This window comes from Aquila chrysaetos, chromosome 1 (assembly GCF_900496995.4).
Source record: "Aquila chrysaetos chrysaetos chromosome 1, bAquChr1.4, whole genome shotgun sequence".
NCBI classification, from domain to species: domain Eukaryota; kingdom Metazoa; phylum Chordata; class Aves; order Accipitriformes; family Accipitridae; genus Aquila; species Aquila chrysaetos.
In genome coordinates, this window is record NC_044004.1 from 67,147,009 (window position 1) to 67,164,365 (window position 17,357).

General features: G+C 36.5%; 1 protein-coding gene across 5 annotated transcripts in view; it reads right to left on the reverse strand.

Annotated features, from left to right (window-relative positions):
- DCLK2 (doublecortin like kinase 2) overlaps positions 1-17,357 on the reverse strand; it is a 96,254-nt gene that overhangs the window by 7,116 nt on the left and 71,781 nt on the right. For all 5 annotated transcript variants that reach the window (XR_003924809.2, XR_003924808.2, XM_030024004.2 and 2 more), the window contains 6 exons: positions 13,060-13,117; positions 9,209-9,328; positions 7,300-7,446; positions 4,922-5,055; positions 3,512-3,589; positions 1,847-1,943 (listed from right to left, as the gene is read on the reverse strand). Coding sequence is in view for 3 of the 5 variants with exons in the window: in XM_030024004.2 (XP_029879864.1) it covers positions 1,847-1,943; positions 3,512-3,589; positions 4,922-5,055; positions 7,300-7,446; positions 9,209-9,328; positions 13,060-13,117 (634 nt within the window). In the remaining 2 variants the exon portion in view is untranslated. The remainder of the gene's footprint in view (positions 1-1,846; positions 1,944-3,511; positions 3,590-4,921; positions 5,056-7,299; positions 7,447-9,208; positions 9,329-13,059; positions 13,118-17,357) is intronic.

Below are 17,357 nucleotides of genomic sequence, written 5' to 3' on the forward strand. Positions count from 1 at the left end.
AAAAAAAGAAAAAAAAAAAAAGAAGAGTTTAAGGAGAGTGGGGAAGGATATTACAATGGAAAACGCTGTTGCACCAAGTTCTTCTCAGTGGAATTTTTTTGCTACCTGGGTGAAAGAAAAAACAGCTTACACTGATACCAGAACCAGTGTCTTTAGCAGAATAAAAACTTCACCCTTTAGGTTTAAGAGTATGCTGGACAGCATATTTCACATCAACTTCCTTACTGTATTCATGTTTCACCGAGTCTTTTGAAACCAGATGAAAAGGAAATGTTAAAAAAAAAATCAGCTATAATGTTCCAGTTTGTTCTCTATGTATTCATGCAGGTGATCAAAATGAAAACAAACCTGGGACAGATGAGATCCACTATGGGCAAAGTACATGCACATAGTAACAGTACATAAAGAGCACAAATCAGAGGCAAGAAACTGCTGAAATTATTTGAAAACTATGTTCTGTTCTGTGTTGCTCCAGAAGAATAAAAGACATATAACTCATTTCATCAGCTAAGGATCACCTGGTATAGGAAAAAGCAGATGGATAGAAAGAGAAAAATGCTTAATTCTACTAATTATACGTTTAATCTCAAAAGATTTGGTATTGTGGCTTTCATCATATTTTAGAGGCACTAGAGCAGATGTCTTTAACTTTATCAAACACTTCCGTGGGCCTTCCATTAACAGTGCCTACAGATATGATAAACCTGAAGAGTCAGTAAAATAATTAAAAAAAAAAAAAAAAAACAACAAACCAAAAACCCAAACCAACTTTCATCAGTTGTTTATTCATTCAAGTTTTTTCTTATGCAACTAACAACTAGTTTACTGGTGTAATTCCTGGTTCTGCGAGCCTATTAAGACAAATATGTCCCCCTCCCAAATGAACAACTTCATGTACTTGGAGCCAAATACCCCCTCGAAAAACTTTCATAGCCTCCAAATTGTCAGTCTTCATATTCTTATCAAGACTATTTAAAGAAGATGATTGTTTATCACTTCAGTTTTGGGAAATGGCTTCTTCAGGCAGATAGTAACATACCTAAGTGAGAGGTTTCTCAACCAGCCAAGTTATTTAGTCTGTGTGAGTCTGAAGTGAAAAGTCACCTTTAGTACCAAGGTCGACGCCCCTGTGTGTTCAGAGTGCATGTCTAGAAGAGCATGAGATGATTGGGGCTTAGGAAATGTTGGCAAATGGATAAACAGCCATTGGGAAATGTAGAAAAAAATGCAACTTCTCATTGGCTGGATAACAAATAATCTCCACTTGCTAATTAGAGTCCTCAGATATTCAGAGTACGTTACTGAATTAGCTTGAGAAGTGGGGCTTAAAAGGTGGAACCTTTATCCTGCAGACAATCATTTTAAACACAAATGGCAATGATAACATAAGAACTATTAGCAATGGCAAATCAAGCTGGCTGCATCTTTTGAAAAGAAGTTCTAATAACTGACTCAAGTAAAATAGGAACAAATTATGTCAATTGCATTCAGTCCACAAAACAATAATTTTTCTTTTTTAGAAGAGATAGGAGGGAAAAATTCAGACACTTATTTTACAGCTGAAGCACTGAACCTGCTATAATAGTCCATCATTAAGTAAACTGAATAGCATGTGATGTTCACTGAATGCAATTGGCATTCTGCCACACTTACTTAGACAATAACATGATGGCCTGCAAAACCTGAGCTTTCATCAAGCACTGTGAAGCTAGCTAACTAAAAAGGCACAGCAGCTGGAAGTGGGTAAGAGTCTGTTCTGAATGTCCTATTCTGCCTTTCCAACAGAGCACAGTCTTTTCAGTGGCTTGTCAGAAACACTATTTCAGGTTGGAAAACATATCAGTACCTTTGCTGAATCAGTGATGTTATCCCAGTAGGGAGAAGGAAATTCCAGCTTCCCAACAAGTATCTGATCAAAGAGGTCTTCCTGAAGGTTGTTTTCACTGTAGAACAGCAGTAATGAAAAAGATAATGAGAAAGAAGTCAATTTGTCATGTGAATTTTTAACTTGATTTGGGGATGGAACAGAAATTATGTTAAATCAACTACTATAAAATGCATAATTTGCAAGTTCATACAGTGGCAGCACTTCTGAGGTGTTTGCCATAGTTACGCTGTCAGGAGCGATGAGAACAGAAAAACTAATATATTGAGATGAAAAATATGTATTGAGGTGAACGGAATTCCACTGGAATAGGGACTGCATGTCTAACATACAGGAACAGGAAAGGTAGTTAAAAAATAAGTCACTTGCAGCCTAGTTCTAAAGGACTTGCTACAGAAAGCATATGATAGGGGGAAGAAGTGTAGCGAAATGAGCCTCTTCTGTTAAACTATCACAACAGGAGAATTTTCAAAATCCAAAGAGGAAATATGAAAAACACGATACATTTAGTTTACTGAATATTGTATTCAATATCAGGCTACTGATATTGAAAGAATAACAACTACTTTTGTATCAAACCCATGGTATCGTGAATATTCAGGGACCAACGGCAGTGGGTTTTTTGGTTTTTAACTTCTCTTAGTTACCCCTAGCCACTCTGAACATCCACCCAACCTATTTCTGTAATGAACAATTTACCTCCTGGCTTGGTTTTGCAATTATTTATTAACCTTGGTTAAGACCTGATTCTAATAGCATGGTATGGATATTCTCCATGCCCAGCCCCCAAACTCTATTTGAAGCAATTGCCATCTGTTTGTAGAATATATCTTTCAAAACATGTTTTCAGTTTTAAACATGAACTAACCATGTGCAAAAACCAAATACCTAAACTAAATGGTAATTTTTCCATTGACAATTGTTTATATTGTATTCTTTGCAAAATATTCTTATTCAGTCTGGTGATTTTTAGTTACGAACTAAGTATTTTGCTGTAAAAATGGACAAACAGACTGTGCACAAATAACTTACTTATAAGTTAAGAGGAGAATTCCCTATTAAAATGTGCCAATTGCTGAGGCACAAAGCATGTCCATTTGATTTTTAGTAGAACTCATACATATTGTGACATTGAGTAACAAGAATCATGTTTGCAAACTCCATCACTCAGATGACACTTATCAAAAAGATTAACAAGGCTAAAAATGCAACATAAGCAAATTCTTCCCTTCATCTCAGTTTTGCCATTAACCTTCACCCTCAACACTACAAACTAGTAAGCTGCTGTGTCCAAACAGAAACACTAGAGGGCAAAGTATACACGTTCATTGAACTGAACACAGCGCAGACAAAAGGAAAAGAAACTATGCCCTCACGCCACCATATCCCTCCACACAGCAGTAAACCAGTTGCTCCCTTAGAAAAATAAGTAAAATTGATCCCAAAACCGACAAGAGGAACATGTGAAAACAATTTTAAAAAAGAACAAAAGGGTAAAGAAAATGTGTCAATCTATCTGATCAATTTTTTAACTCCAAGATGCCTTCTTCAGGGAAATAGGTAAGACTCGCTTAGAAAGAACTTGGTTCTTTACTATTTTTCCCTTTGACATACAGGAATACTCACCTGCGAAATGGTGGAAATCCACATAACAGTATATATGTGATCACACCCGCAGCCCAGATATCCACCTTTAAGCCATATCTGAGAAAACAAGACTGTGTTACTTGTGCTGGATTAAAAAAAAGTCATTCCAATCAAATGATTACATTTACATGAATATATATTGTTACATGTATATATATTGAATATATATATATATGTTCTAAGTTACTTGCTGATGATGTGGAAATGTATTTTATACCTAAGCATCATTTTACTTAGCATCCTTCACAGTCTTCAGGAAACCATGATAACATCATTTTTCATTGATCCCCACCCCCCCCACATAAGCCTCAAGGCTCTCCAGGGTCTTCTGAATATACCCAAATTCAATTCAGTATCAAGGTTTCCCAATCCAGAATCACTAATGATAAAAGACAAGGATGTGCTTTCTCAGTTCCCATATTGGAGTAACTATCTCTAAGGTTATCATATGTTGCTAAGCAACAAGAAAGATACCAATTCTCCAATCTCTTGAGTGAGTAACAGAGGGAAAAAGAACTGCACTTTTCTTTTAAAGCACAGAAATTAAAACACTAGAGGTCAAAAAGAGGCCTTTCCTATTCTTTTCTATCCAGTAGATTCAGTTTGTCAAGACCTAAAACATGCAGATGAAGTGCCCTTTGATGTTTGAGCTCACTGCAGCTGTGAAATATTTCTCCATATGACAAATGCACTGAACAATGCTTGAAAAAATACAACAAACCTCCCTCCATTATGAAGACCAAATTCAGAATGGTCACAGCTATGTCAAGAGTCAGCTAGCATGGAATGGATGTCTAATAGGTCTAAAAGGAAAGACGACTTGTGAAATTCTACCATTTTACCAAATTATTTTGTATTTATACAACCATGTGTTAAATTCAGGAAAATGGGGTTGTTTAATTAAACCAACAGTTATCAAATAGCATGTGTCACCCAAACAGGATCACTTGAATCAACGTGATCTAATTAGACCTGCTCTGAGAACAGGTTTAGACTAGGTGACCTCTGGAGTCTCTTCCAATATAAATTATTCCGTTTCTAACAAACATGAACACTGTGTTTTGCTTGTCTGTTCTGCCCCAGGCAGCTGCCACAGCTGGTACAATGGGCTCTGAATGGTGAGGTGAGGGAGGGAACACAAACCAAGAAACTCTACTGTGCCAGTGCTGATCCTAGGGAGATGGTAAGGAGACAAAGGTGAATTCTGGGAGCAGGGTGAGCGAGGAAGCTGGCCTCTTCAAGGAACTGAATGATGCCTGTTTTCTCATAGATGGTTTGGTTACAAAAATATGGAGGACCATCCTATTAGAGCATTCTAGTTCTTACAACAGTTAGGAGCTCCCTGCCAAAAATAACTGGTTACAATACTTATGTGTTAGTCATCCTCACCCTGTCTCTGCAATGATTTCTGGAGCCACATATGTGGGTGTACCACAGACGGTATATAAAGGTCCTTCAACCACAGTTGCCAGTCCAAAGTCTCCTAACTTCAAAGACTTGGTTCCATCTGGATATTCACATACCTAGAATCAGCAAAATAAAAACAGAATGAGGAGAACATCTGCATTTTTTAGATGCTTTAATTTGTTTGGAAAATAATAATCATTGCACCAAGAAGATGGGCAAAAGAGGTAAATTCCACAGCCCTGTAGGGAAAGAAGAGAAAAATGGTATGACTATCGATTGCCACAGTGTGGCTGGAGCTAGTGTTCAACTGAGCTGTCTGGTAGCTATGTAGGTCAGACCATGATATAGCCTCAAGCAACTAGAGGGGGAAAAGAAAACCCAATCCTAGAATGCTGAGAAGTTTTAAATATATTAAGAAAAATATAATACTATGCTTCCATTTGATGAATTTAAAATGGGATTGGCAGCTACAGATTTGTTTAACTTCTCTCACTAACTTAGCATAAATTTAGTCAGTTAGCGTATTGGATATTTCATAGGCAAATGTCTTCCCTAAGCTTAGTCTAGGCAAGTTCGGTACAAGAGTGAGAAATCTGACTGAGAAGTGTTTAGGTTTCTGTGCAGATCCAAGTGGATCTTACCAAAAGCCCCATAAAGAATCTAGCACATCTTGTTCTGAGTCATTTTGTTGATGAAAGAAGCTAAATTTTTAACAGAAACAAAAGTGTTATATGACAGTGATAGCAAGAGTAAATCAAACCAGACCAACACCAAAGGAAACATCCCTAATAAATTAATCTGTTCTGTTCTTAAAGTAAAATGTTTATGTCAACATGATTTCAATGGGATCTAGTTTCTAGAATGTAGGACTCCAGAATCTCCAGAATGGCTGAATTTATTTGGTTTCCTCAAACAACTGAATACTGCCAAGGCAGCAATACCTTCCTTCATTCCCATGTGTAATTCATATCATTAATGGAAACACTTGTTCTCCTTGATATAACACCTTCATATCTGCTATTACTCTTAGTGTTTGTATTTTTAAATGCATGACTAGTGAAGACAATGTAATTCAGACAGCTGGATGACACTGTGCAAAAGAACTAACTACTTGCAATTATAGGTAGCAACTGACAGGAATTATTTGCATTCAATACCAGTATGCTATCTTAACATTCTGCCACTGTCAATCACAGTGAATAAGATTTGCATCTCTTTAGGCTTTCTAGGCAGAAAGGACATTTGTGCCTATTTATAATTGATTCAATCACTAATGAAAGCTTAAAATTTCTTTGGACTGGCTGTGTTTGAAGATGCACCTACTAGTAGTAAGTAAGACTTCCACCTTCATTTTCTTTCTCTTAAGTGCCATGTTGATGTGACTACATTTTCCAGGAGAAGCCCCCCACCCTGCTTCCTTTTGCTAAACAATCTCATTTATTTGAGGACTTATTTAAATTGCTAAATACTGTCAGTAGAATTAGTTGGGAAAGAATTGACTATTAATTGGAAAATATTTTCAGCTTATAGCCCTATCCTTGTAATAGTTCAAAATCCAGCCTGGGATAAGCCATGACTCCTACTCTAGATGCAAGCTCATTAAACAGGATTGAGAAATGCCTACCAAGTGTTGATGAAAGCTACTAGCATTCCTGACTACAGTAGCTCAGGCAGGGGACATTATGGCCCTGTTTGTTCAGTGCACAACACGTAATATCTAATACCCAATATGTAATATGTAAGTATAACCTCTGTGTATAAGCAAGATAGCACACTGTTCCCATTCTGTGAACTGTAGTCTAAGCAGTTCCCAAAGCAGACTTCATGGTAATTCTTGTCAACACAGTTATTTTATGTCTCTGCTGAAAACAAAAGTAGTCAGTCCCCTAGGACAAAATAAATGTATGTACAGAGTTAATTCATGGCTAGAATAGTGGTAAATCATCAGAAAGATGCTCCTACTATGACAGTGAAAGAAAAAGAAAAAAAAAAATTGCTTGAGATAACCATATGATCATTCAAAGAAATGGCACTCAGCCCACCTTTTCTCCCACTTGCAAACTAAAATAAATAATTCATCGACATAGCTTTAAAATTCATTGTTTTGTGAGACAATACTCCTGCTTATCCAAATGGCAGCCAATCAAAATGTAAATAAAGATAGGTCTAAGGACAGGTTTGAGCACAGCTCACTTGGGTTATGGTGATTGCTATCTCATGGCAGAAGATTTATTTCATACATACTTACTCTAAATTAATATTCCTGCTGTTCTCTGCTCAGCTCCTTGACATTTATATACAAGCATTTGCATTAATGAGAACAAAGTAAGACAAAATATTAGAAAATAAATGGAACATACCAGGAGATTTTCTGGCTTGATGTCTCTGTGCACAATGTTGAGACCATGAAGGTATTTCAGTGCACTGGCTAGATTGTAAACCATTGCACTCCCATCTCGCTCTGTGTATTTTGTAGAAGAAGTGATAGCATCGAATAGATCTCCTCCCTAAAGTAATGGAAAGATAATAGATCACTACATGAAAAATAATTAACATGACTGTATTTCATAAAAAAAACATGTAAAATCTTCCTGTACGAAAGGCATGCTCAAATGCTTGTTAAACAGTAAAAAAATTATTTTGCTGAAAGATGATCTTGTCATGAAGATACCAGACTGGGACTTGGGTCATCTACATTAAATTTTCAACTGTACTCCAGGCTTCTGGTGTCTGAGTTTGGGCAAATACAGCTCTTCTCTGTCTTGATTTCATTCTGTTGATCTTCCTACCTTTGATCACTCATTTATATTACCTACAGGTACAGGCATAGAGTTTCCCTTTTCTTCATCTAATCAATATAATACCTTTTTACCTAGCAAAAAACAGCCCTGATTTTGAGAAAAGCCTAAAGTAATGTAAATTAGCCTAATAATAAAAAGCTTAATGTAAAAATTATTCAGCAATTGTAATGAACTGCAAATTGGAATTTCTGTAGATATTGCAGAAATATCAAATAAATATAGCTGAAGAGGACAAACAACATAAGCATGATCTTTTCCAACCTAAATGATTTTATGATTCTATGACACACCTAGAGTGCAGAACCTACAGGTGATTTCTGAATGTGCCAGTTGTGCAGTCTGATTATAGACGCCCTATTCCTCTTAGGATACATAACAATATATAAGTGTGTTACTGATGCAGCATTTCCAGTCATTGACACAAATTTTATGTGGGTGTCTCTATGATGGTTACCCTGGATACATCTGTAGGAGTGGGTGGCATTCCAAGCATTTCAATACACATGGAAGAGAAGCAGCAATTCAGGAAATACAGGCCAAGATGGTGGTGTATTAAAATATAAAAAAAAAATAGTGTCTTAAAACCAAAAAAGCTTCTACTATATAAAAATAACTTGTAGCAAGGAAGAGACACGGATAGGCTACAGAAATTATGAATTCAACAACTACAGACTTTGTTCGGAGTTTCCCAGTCTGGCAACAATTCTAGAAGGGACTCTTGAATCTAGCAATGTTTCAGACAGAAATAAAAAGTCATGATGATGACATATATTATTTGTATCTGACATGCCAGTCAAGCTCATGTACAGTGTTGCTGTGTATGTACAGAACACAGACAAGAGAGTGCATGACTAAAACTTGATGCAACTTGTGTTTTTGGCTCACAAGGTGACAGCAAAATTTTTGTTTTCTCTGTACATGTATGAAAGCAGCATCTATTTTCTGGTGTATTGGAAATAAGATGAGTGAATGTTTGATATAAGCAAAACACGTGATATTTTTTGAGTTTTAATTTTGCTGGACCATAAACACTTGAGTTTAAACTATTTGTTATATCTATTGTCTACTAAGATAAATTAATTAAAACGAATTTGTTTCTTTAAAGCAAATTATTAAATAAAGATATTAGTGAAATAAATGCAGGTGTTCTGTCAGTAAATGCATATTGCTATTACCCCCACATATTGTAAACATGATATAAAAACCATTATCCACTTCTCTCTAGACTGCACATATTGCAAAATTACCTCAGATCTGTGTAAGTAGTCTAATTACAACTGAAGAGATGTAAATTCCATTAATATAACTGAGGGACAAGAGTATTTGCATGATTAAAAATGCAGGTTGCCACTGAAATCTTATCTCAGTTATCACTGATTATGTCTCCCAAGATTTTAAAGTTCCTAGATACTTCTCAATTTCACACCAACACAGAGAATTTTAAAAAAAAAAGTCTCCTTAGTCTTACCTTGACCAGTTCCATCACCAGGTAGAGTTCTGTTGGGGTGTCCATTTCCTCTATAAGCATAATGATATTTGGATGCTTCACTCGACGCAGAATAGACACTTCATTTTCAATCAGGTGTTCCTGTTCAGAAAAGAGGACGGAAGTTTATCTGAATAGACATGAAATTGCCACTTTTCCTTTGATCAGCTGACCACTGATCACTTGATCAGTGATCACCCTTTTTGCTGTTTAATTTATATAGTAGATGGTTGTTGTCAGATGCTGGTTTTTAACTTGCATTTTAGCCCAACTGTACTTCATCATTGACCATGTTTAATTTAAAATACCATATTTCATACATATAACCAATGAGATAGCGCTGAAAAAAGACTCCAGAACATGACAGCAAATCAGGAAGTGCAGATTATATTCTTATGTGGGTATTATGAGGTAAAATTAAGTTCAGAACCCCACTGCCCCCGAGCTGGATCTTTGTAACCTGCCACCCCCAATCAATAGTTATCATGTTCTTGATCCTCTCCAGCCTTCACCTCTCATTTAGTGTAGGTTACTCAAGGACAGATTACCTAGGATTTATGTTCAAGGACTTTATTTTTTAAAAAAGTTGTGGATTATATAGATGAAAAATATTATAACTGCTTTGGTTACGGATTTCAGTTCATTTTATATGTATGTTCACATTTACAATCTGCAAAATATGTAATAGCTCAGCTAAGTCGTTGTAGCTCCAACAGTTTAACAGCACACAGATTGAGTTTAATTTCCCCTTCCCCATACTTCTGAGGAAGTAATGGGTTTCAGGAACAAATTAGTTCCAGAATGTTTTGTTTTCTAGAACATCTTAGCATTTGGTTAACACTGGAGAGCGAAGAAAATTACATGCCCCTTTCATGTGAAGAATGATTTGCATTCTCCTTTATAAATATTGGAATACAGATATTGTATTTAGCTTCACTGCAAAATAAGTAACAATGCTTGCATAAAATAGTAGTTTCCTTACACTTTGGCAGATAACAAATCTTGTCACTGGACTTGGAACTTATTCATGTTTAATGCACTGATTAGTAGCATGCACTTCATGCATCTGTGAGCAGAGCACTAGAAGTAGCTGTGATCCACTGTGCATAGGCAGTTTTGCCAAAGCTTTATGTGGCTATGTAACTCAGAAACCACATGCCATTTGTGCATCTCATTTTGTGAGAATATGGTGCGGCATATACGGGTTAAACAGTCACACCTTTGAAATTCAGTTTGAAAGAGCATCTATTGTCATTCTGAACAAACATATGTCTGCTCCAAGCAAAGTGCTCTGGAGAAAAAAAACAAACAAACACGAAGCAATTTTGTTAAACACAATGCTGAATCTCATCAACAGACAAAAGTGAACAGCCACAGCATACTAAGACTTATGGATGGAAGCCTGTAAATTCAAAACTAGCATTAAGAGTCCAAGCAAAAACTAGAATCTTATTATAGCTTTTTCCACCTAAAGAACAGATAACATATTAAATTTATTATATCCATTAATTATGACTAAGGCACAATAGCTTTACCTGTGCTTTCTTTATTTCACTTGACTAAATTGTTAATTCATTTAAATAAAGCTCAGGTATAAGTAATGTTTATTTAAAATAAACAGTAATTATATTTTTTTAAAAAGGCCCCAAAATGTTGTTGAGCTACTGTTTTAATACCTGTCCTCAAAATGCTGACTAATATATATAGTTAGTTATTTTCAACCACCCCACTGTTTTTGCTACATTTTGTCATGTAAAAAATTAGTAATTCTCAAACTTGTAATGTTCCCCTAGATAGTGAAATATAGATTTCAGTCTACATTAATATGATTTATTTACAGAGAAATTATCATATAACTAACATTTAAGCTGCTTGTGGAAAATACACTAATCAATTGGATTCAAGTTTTAGGACATCCAAGATAAACGGCTAAAGAGCAGTAAGCAACATGGAAATCATGCAGATGGCTTGATGGGCCACATGGGTGATTTTAAGGCAGGGCTTAAAAACATGTGAAACAGAGTAAGGAAGGAGTAAGCTGTAGCAAAATTTAAGTATTTTCTTTGTTGGAATTCTTCCTGGACAGTTCTGCCACTGTCCTAACAGGTATAAACATCTTCATAACAACGGTCCTCTGCTTGTACATACACATACATCTGTATGTAGCTATACAGACACAGGTCCTTTCAAAACTGACAAGTATGCATTCATGGGGTTGATTTTTTTTTATTATTTGTTTGCTTTAAAGCAGTGAGAACGATAAATAGAAAATATGTTTAAACTCTGCTGTATAAAATGGATTGTCTATCTCTAGACCATTCTAATTTATGATACCTAAGCAGCTGACTTAGACAAGTAATAGAACACATCTAAAGTTGCAAGCTGTACACATGACCCCAAAGTTTCCTTTTGCAGTGAAACACACTGGGTCACCCTTTCCACAGCCAAAGAAATGGCAACATTTTAATCTCAAAAAGGTAATTCTAGCACTTTTTCTTGTGATTATACATTTTTAAGATTCCTTTCTAAATTTTCCCTTAAATAACATAGAGAATATGAGATAAAGTGATGGGGGGGGTGGGAACACTCATCACCTAGCACCTAATACACATTTTAAACTCTACATAGATAAAACATTTCTGTTTGAGGACCTCTACTTAAAGCAAGTCATCACAGCAGGTAATGCATTAGTGTACAGTAATATACAGCTCCTTACCATACAAAGAATGTAGGAAAATGTAACAAATCTGTATGACAAGGTCACATTCAGCATTTGGAGCTCTGAATTACACTTCAGAGCAGTTACTTATTGTAATTGACAAAAAGGGTACCTTTGAATTAAAACCCTGACTTGGTTGCAAAGTCACCTCCAGAATCATTTCAGTGCAATCATTTACATAAGAAAATAAGGTGTTTGCATCAAAAAGTCCATCTTTTTGGTCCTCCTTGAGAGAATGGCATATTTCCTACTCTCAAAGAGACTTTAATCCAGAATTTGATTGCTAATTAATACTGTGCGCTCAGTGTTCTTTTAGCTAACACTAAACAATAATCCATTTGATTCATAAGTTCCTCAAGAGTTCTTTGTTTTTAAGGTATTGCAAGCAGTGAAAATAGAAGTATTTTATTTGTTGTTATCTGTTCCAACACAGTTTACATTCTTGGCTTTAGGTTGGAGGATTTTTCTTCCTTTTTTAAAATCTCTGTACTTGGGAGGAAGGTGAAGAAGAGGTCTGACACTTTCAGATACTTGCTTTGATTATGTAACGTAACATGAACATCCAGCTGTTCTGCTAGAGAGACAAGTTTGGACTTTTTTTTTTTTTTTTAGCTTGAATTAAAAAGAAAGTTTAAGGAACCCTTTTGTTAAGAGCCTTTGTTATACAGGATGGTGAAACTACATAAATACAAAGAAACGGTTGAGAAAATTTTTTTCAAATCCATGTTCTGCATATAAAAGGAGCATGTACAGCCATGAAAAGATAAAAATAAGAGGCAGAGAGGGATGGGAATTACATAAATACACATATAGCTGCAAATTCCCTCTCATATTTTACAGATCAAAATCTTTCTAATATATTTTGGACACATATTGGCATTTTCATTGTTAGTCTAATAAAACAGAAGACAGTTTGTTTGTTTTTTACTCTATTATCTAGTAGACTAACACTTACTACTTTTATTATTTGCTTCTTGCATACATTATCATCCTGTTAAACAGATATTCTGAAAATAGTCAGAAAACCCAAACACACCCACCATTTATGACTAATGAGCAGCTGCTAGTGCTGTTTCTGTTATTTTTCTTATACATGCAAATTGTTGTACGCTACCTTTCCACAGCATTTAGCCTTGTCTATGATCTTCAGTGCAAACTCCTTTCCTGTGAATCTAGCAAGAAAAATATGAGAACCATTAATTAGAAACTGGTCAACAAATTGTGGCATCATCTGTAAGAATACACATCATCATAACAGAAAGCCTTGACCCATGGAGGTTGCTGGCAGAAAATTCACGGAACCAACTTGATTTTGTTTTTTGTTTTCTCAGCAGCATTTGCACCTTCTGTTTCCCTGACTACCACAACCTAGCTCACTTTGTGTATTAATCCCAGGCTCCAGCTGCAGTTCATTCTTCTGTGACCTGGCACAATTCTCTGTCACTTCTCTAATGTAACACGCAAAATTTGTCTTGAGCCTTCTGCAAAATTTGTCTTGAGCCTTCCGCTTAGTTTTGTTCAACTGGTAGGCTTTAAAGATAAAATCATACACATTTATGTGTAAGTGAGCAGAAGAAAGATTGATACCCTAGTGGAAAAATTCAGTAGGATTCAGCAGAGCTAAAAACCCATAGTTAATTACGGACTAGTCTAAAATCCCACAGAATTTATTAGGCACTAATTTTAACCTTTTGTATTTCATTCATTCTTTACTTTTTTTTAGTATTCTGTAGAATTCTATAGCAGTCATCTAAAGTCCCATGACATTTAAGAGGCTGGTTATATACAAAGTAAAAAGGATTACTGTTTTCAGTAAATACTCTCACAGAAAGGAGCTCTTATTTGCCTTTTGTCTCCAAGAAGGGGAGAAAATGCGAGAAAAAAGCAACACAAATGAATTATCTTTTTTTTTTTATCAAAGAAGACATTACTACTTGTATTAATGATTAATTAAAAATCACAAGAAAATGCCATAAGACCCTGTTGCTACTATTTTGTGTTGTGTCAGTACCTACAGACTGCATGTGCATCAGAAGACCACTGGCATGTATGGTAAAAAACACTGGAGGCAGTTAAAAAAGCAAAAGTCTGGCATGTTTTTAAACTTCCAGGTTAATTTTCACTATACTTTTGGCATTAGATATAACTAGTCAAAATTAGTACCTTACAAAAAAAGGAACTGAATTAATGATGTCTCACATTCCACCTATCCATTAGTGAAAAAATGCAGTAGAGAATCTCTGCTCTGAAAGTGCAGCTGTATCCGCGAGGTTGTCATAGTTACAACCTGATCTGGTCTTTAGATAGAAGTGTTATCTAAACGGTATCTGTGAAATGCCATCCTCTTATATTATAGACCGGATGCAAAATCTACTACGAATACAGTCTGTACACTGATTCAGAATCACAGTTTATGCGTTATACTAAATTAAGTGCATTATCTGAAAGCCTGCAACAACTGATCTGCAAAACCCACTTGGTAAACCTTTCGCACTTATGCTATGTAGAAAGAGGAGTTAACATTCACAAAGCCAATTCATCAACCAACTTCAAATCCCTCTTGCAAATGTCCCTCACTATAGCACCCTAGAAAAAACCCTGGATATCATCCACAAAATTTGTGTGCTACTACCACTGCCTATCATACATGAGTATTGTCTGACAGGTTTCTGGTATTCTTCTGTCTAGCTGTCAGTGTCCATCTGTTGACTCATGTCTTCATATAAAGGCATATAGGCACCCTTTACCCAAAGAGACCATCTTATTCTTTTTGTAGAACAGCTGGTATAATAGGATCCTGGCTCCACAACTAAGGCTTCTAAGCACAACATGATTAGAAATTAAGTATAATAATTAATAGGAATTAAAAGACAAGCATTTATAGTCGGCATCTCCTCTCTCATTGTTATTATTAGCAACTATTGTTGTATATTTATTTTATATAAAATTCATTTAATAATGAATACTTCACTAAACATAAAGATTGGATCACATACAAAACTAGATTTTTAAGTTTAATTTAGCTTTTTTTTTTTTTTTAAATAATTGGAAGGTTGTTTTTCTAGTCCAGTTCCCTCGTTCCAAAAAGCACAGATGACATTCTGAAACCCAAGTGACTTAGCAGCCCTTGTCCCATATTCAGTAGAACTTAAGTGATTTCCAAAATGCACGGTCGATATTCCTGAAAATAATAAATAATGTTATCTTATGCTTTCAACCTGTTATTTTTCATGAATGTTGTTCACTCTATAGATAACAAAGGATCTGTGGCCAGTTTCAGGACACATGGCAAAACACCGAAGCATCATTCAATTTGGTGCCTGTGCCAAAACTTTGTGTTTTTAAACCATGGAAGAGCCTTTGAGAGACAAGGTATGCTGGGGCCTGATGGGATCCATCTGTCCTGATGGGGAAAACGCATCTCTGGGCAAAAGCTGGTGGGGCTGATCAAAAGAGCTTTAAACTAGAATTGATGGGGGAAGGAGATACCAACAGGATTGCAGTAGGTAAGCTAAGGGTTGGCATGGCATTGCCTGAGGATGGCAATACTAGTGGGAACATTTACACTGCTCCTGGGAGCACGGAGAGCTCAGGAGCGTGTCTGAAATGCTTGCACACCAATGTACACAGTATGAGAAACAAACAGGAAGTGTTGGTCAGCTCTCAGAGCTACAATATCATTGGTATTAGTAAGACTTGGTGGAATGAGTCCCACAACTGGGTGCTGGGATGGAGGGCTACAGGCTGTCCAGGAGGGATAGGCAGGGCAGGTGAGGTGGAGGTGTTGTACTATATGTAAGGGAGAAGTTTGATTGTACAGCCCTTGCAGTTAGTGATGATGTAGTTGACAGCCTCTGGGTGAGGATTAGGGGGACATGTCAAAAAGGTGATTATCCTGCTGTATTCAGCGTTGGTGCAGCCTCACCTTGAGTACTGTGTGCAGTTCTGGACCCCACCATTTAAGAAGGATGTGAAGGTGCTCGAATGCTTCCAGAGGAAGGCAACAAAGCTGGTGGAAGGGCTGGAAGGCATGTCCTATGAGGGGCGACTAAAGACTCTGGGCTTGTCTAGTTTGGAGAAAAGGAGGCTGAGGGGTGACCTTATTGCTCTCTACAGCTTCCTGAGGAGGGGAAGTGGAGAGGGAGCTGCTGATCTCTTCTCCCTGGGATCCAGTGACAGGACGCATGGGGATGGTTCAAAGCTGCGTCGGGGAGGTTTAGACTGGACATTAGGAAACATTTCTTTACTGAGAGGGTGGTCAAACACTGGAACAGGCTTCCTAAAGAGGTGGTCAATGCCCAAAGCCTGTCAGTGTTTAAGAGGCTTTTGTACAATGCCCTTAATAACATACTTTAACTTTTGGTCAGCCCTGAAGTGGTAAGGCAGTTGGACTAGATGATCATTGTAGGTCCCTTCCAACTGAAATATTCTATTCTATACAGTTTGATTCAAGCCTCTTATGTGTAGCTTCTTGCCAAATGAAATGGACAGAAATCCAGTTGCAACTCAGCTGGCTATATTGCCTTCTCACAGTTTTTGTAACAGACCTGCAGTCTTTAAAGCAGTAGGGACATGATTACACACTGATGTAATGCTTGTCAGGAACCAGAGTTTGTTGGCAGAAACTGTTCAAAAAGAAATAAAAAAAAATCAAGACCTTGGAGTCTAGATGTTAACACTGATGAGAAGCATTATCTTAAACCTGCACATGCAACAGGAACTTTTTTGGAGTAGTAATTGTAGCATATTCAGATCACATTTAGCCATTTTTTTTTCTTTATCAGCAAGCACTGTACTCAGCTAATATCTCTAAGAGCTGCCACCTCAGTCTTTATGCCTTACTCTATAAACCTTGCATGCTTGTACATCACTTTCTCAAAAAAGTATTAAAAATAACAATTGTCATGTGCTGCTATAAACCAGAAGGGCATATTAGACATTGTGTTACATACTACTTGCCAATATTATTCTCAGTAATGGAGAGAAATAATGCAGATACAGTATGAAGAAACAATTCTCTTGAGAAAAAGCAATAATGGCTGCAGAAAGTTATGGATTGTAAGATCCATTCATCTATATTTCAGTAGAGGAGGCCCCAGGTTCAGCCTCAGTACCCAACCCTTTTGGCCCATTTGGATGACTCAGCAAAAGTATCTACGCATCTATGATCTGCTAAGACTGGAATGAGATGTTTCCATTCATAATTATCTTTCTTTTCATTTAAATAAAACCAGCAGATGAGGACCAAATAATAGAAACTGTTTCTGTAACCTTTATGGTTTTCACAGGCATTTGCTGTATTTGCGTACAAGTTGGAGACTCCTCATAATATTTAAGAAGCTGACATAACTCTGAGATTGATGAAGACAGCAGACGGTGGTTCTAAAAAATACACTAAGAAAGTGACAGTCA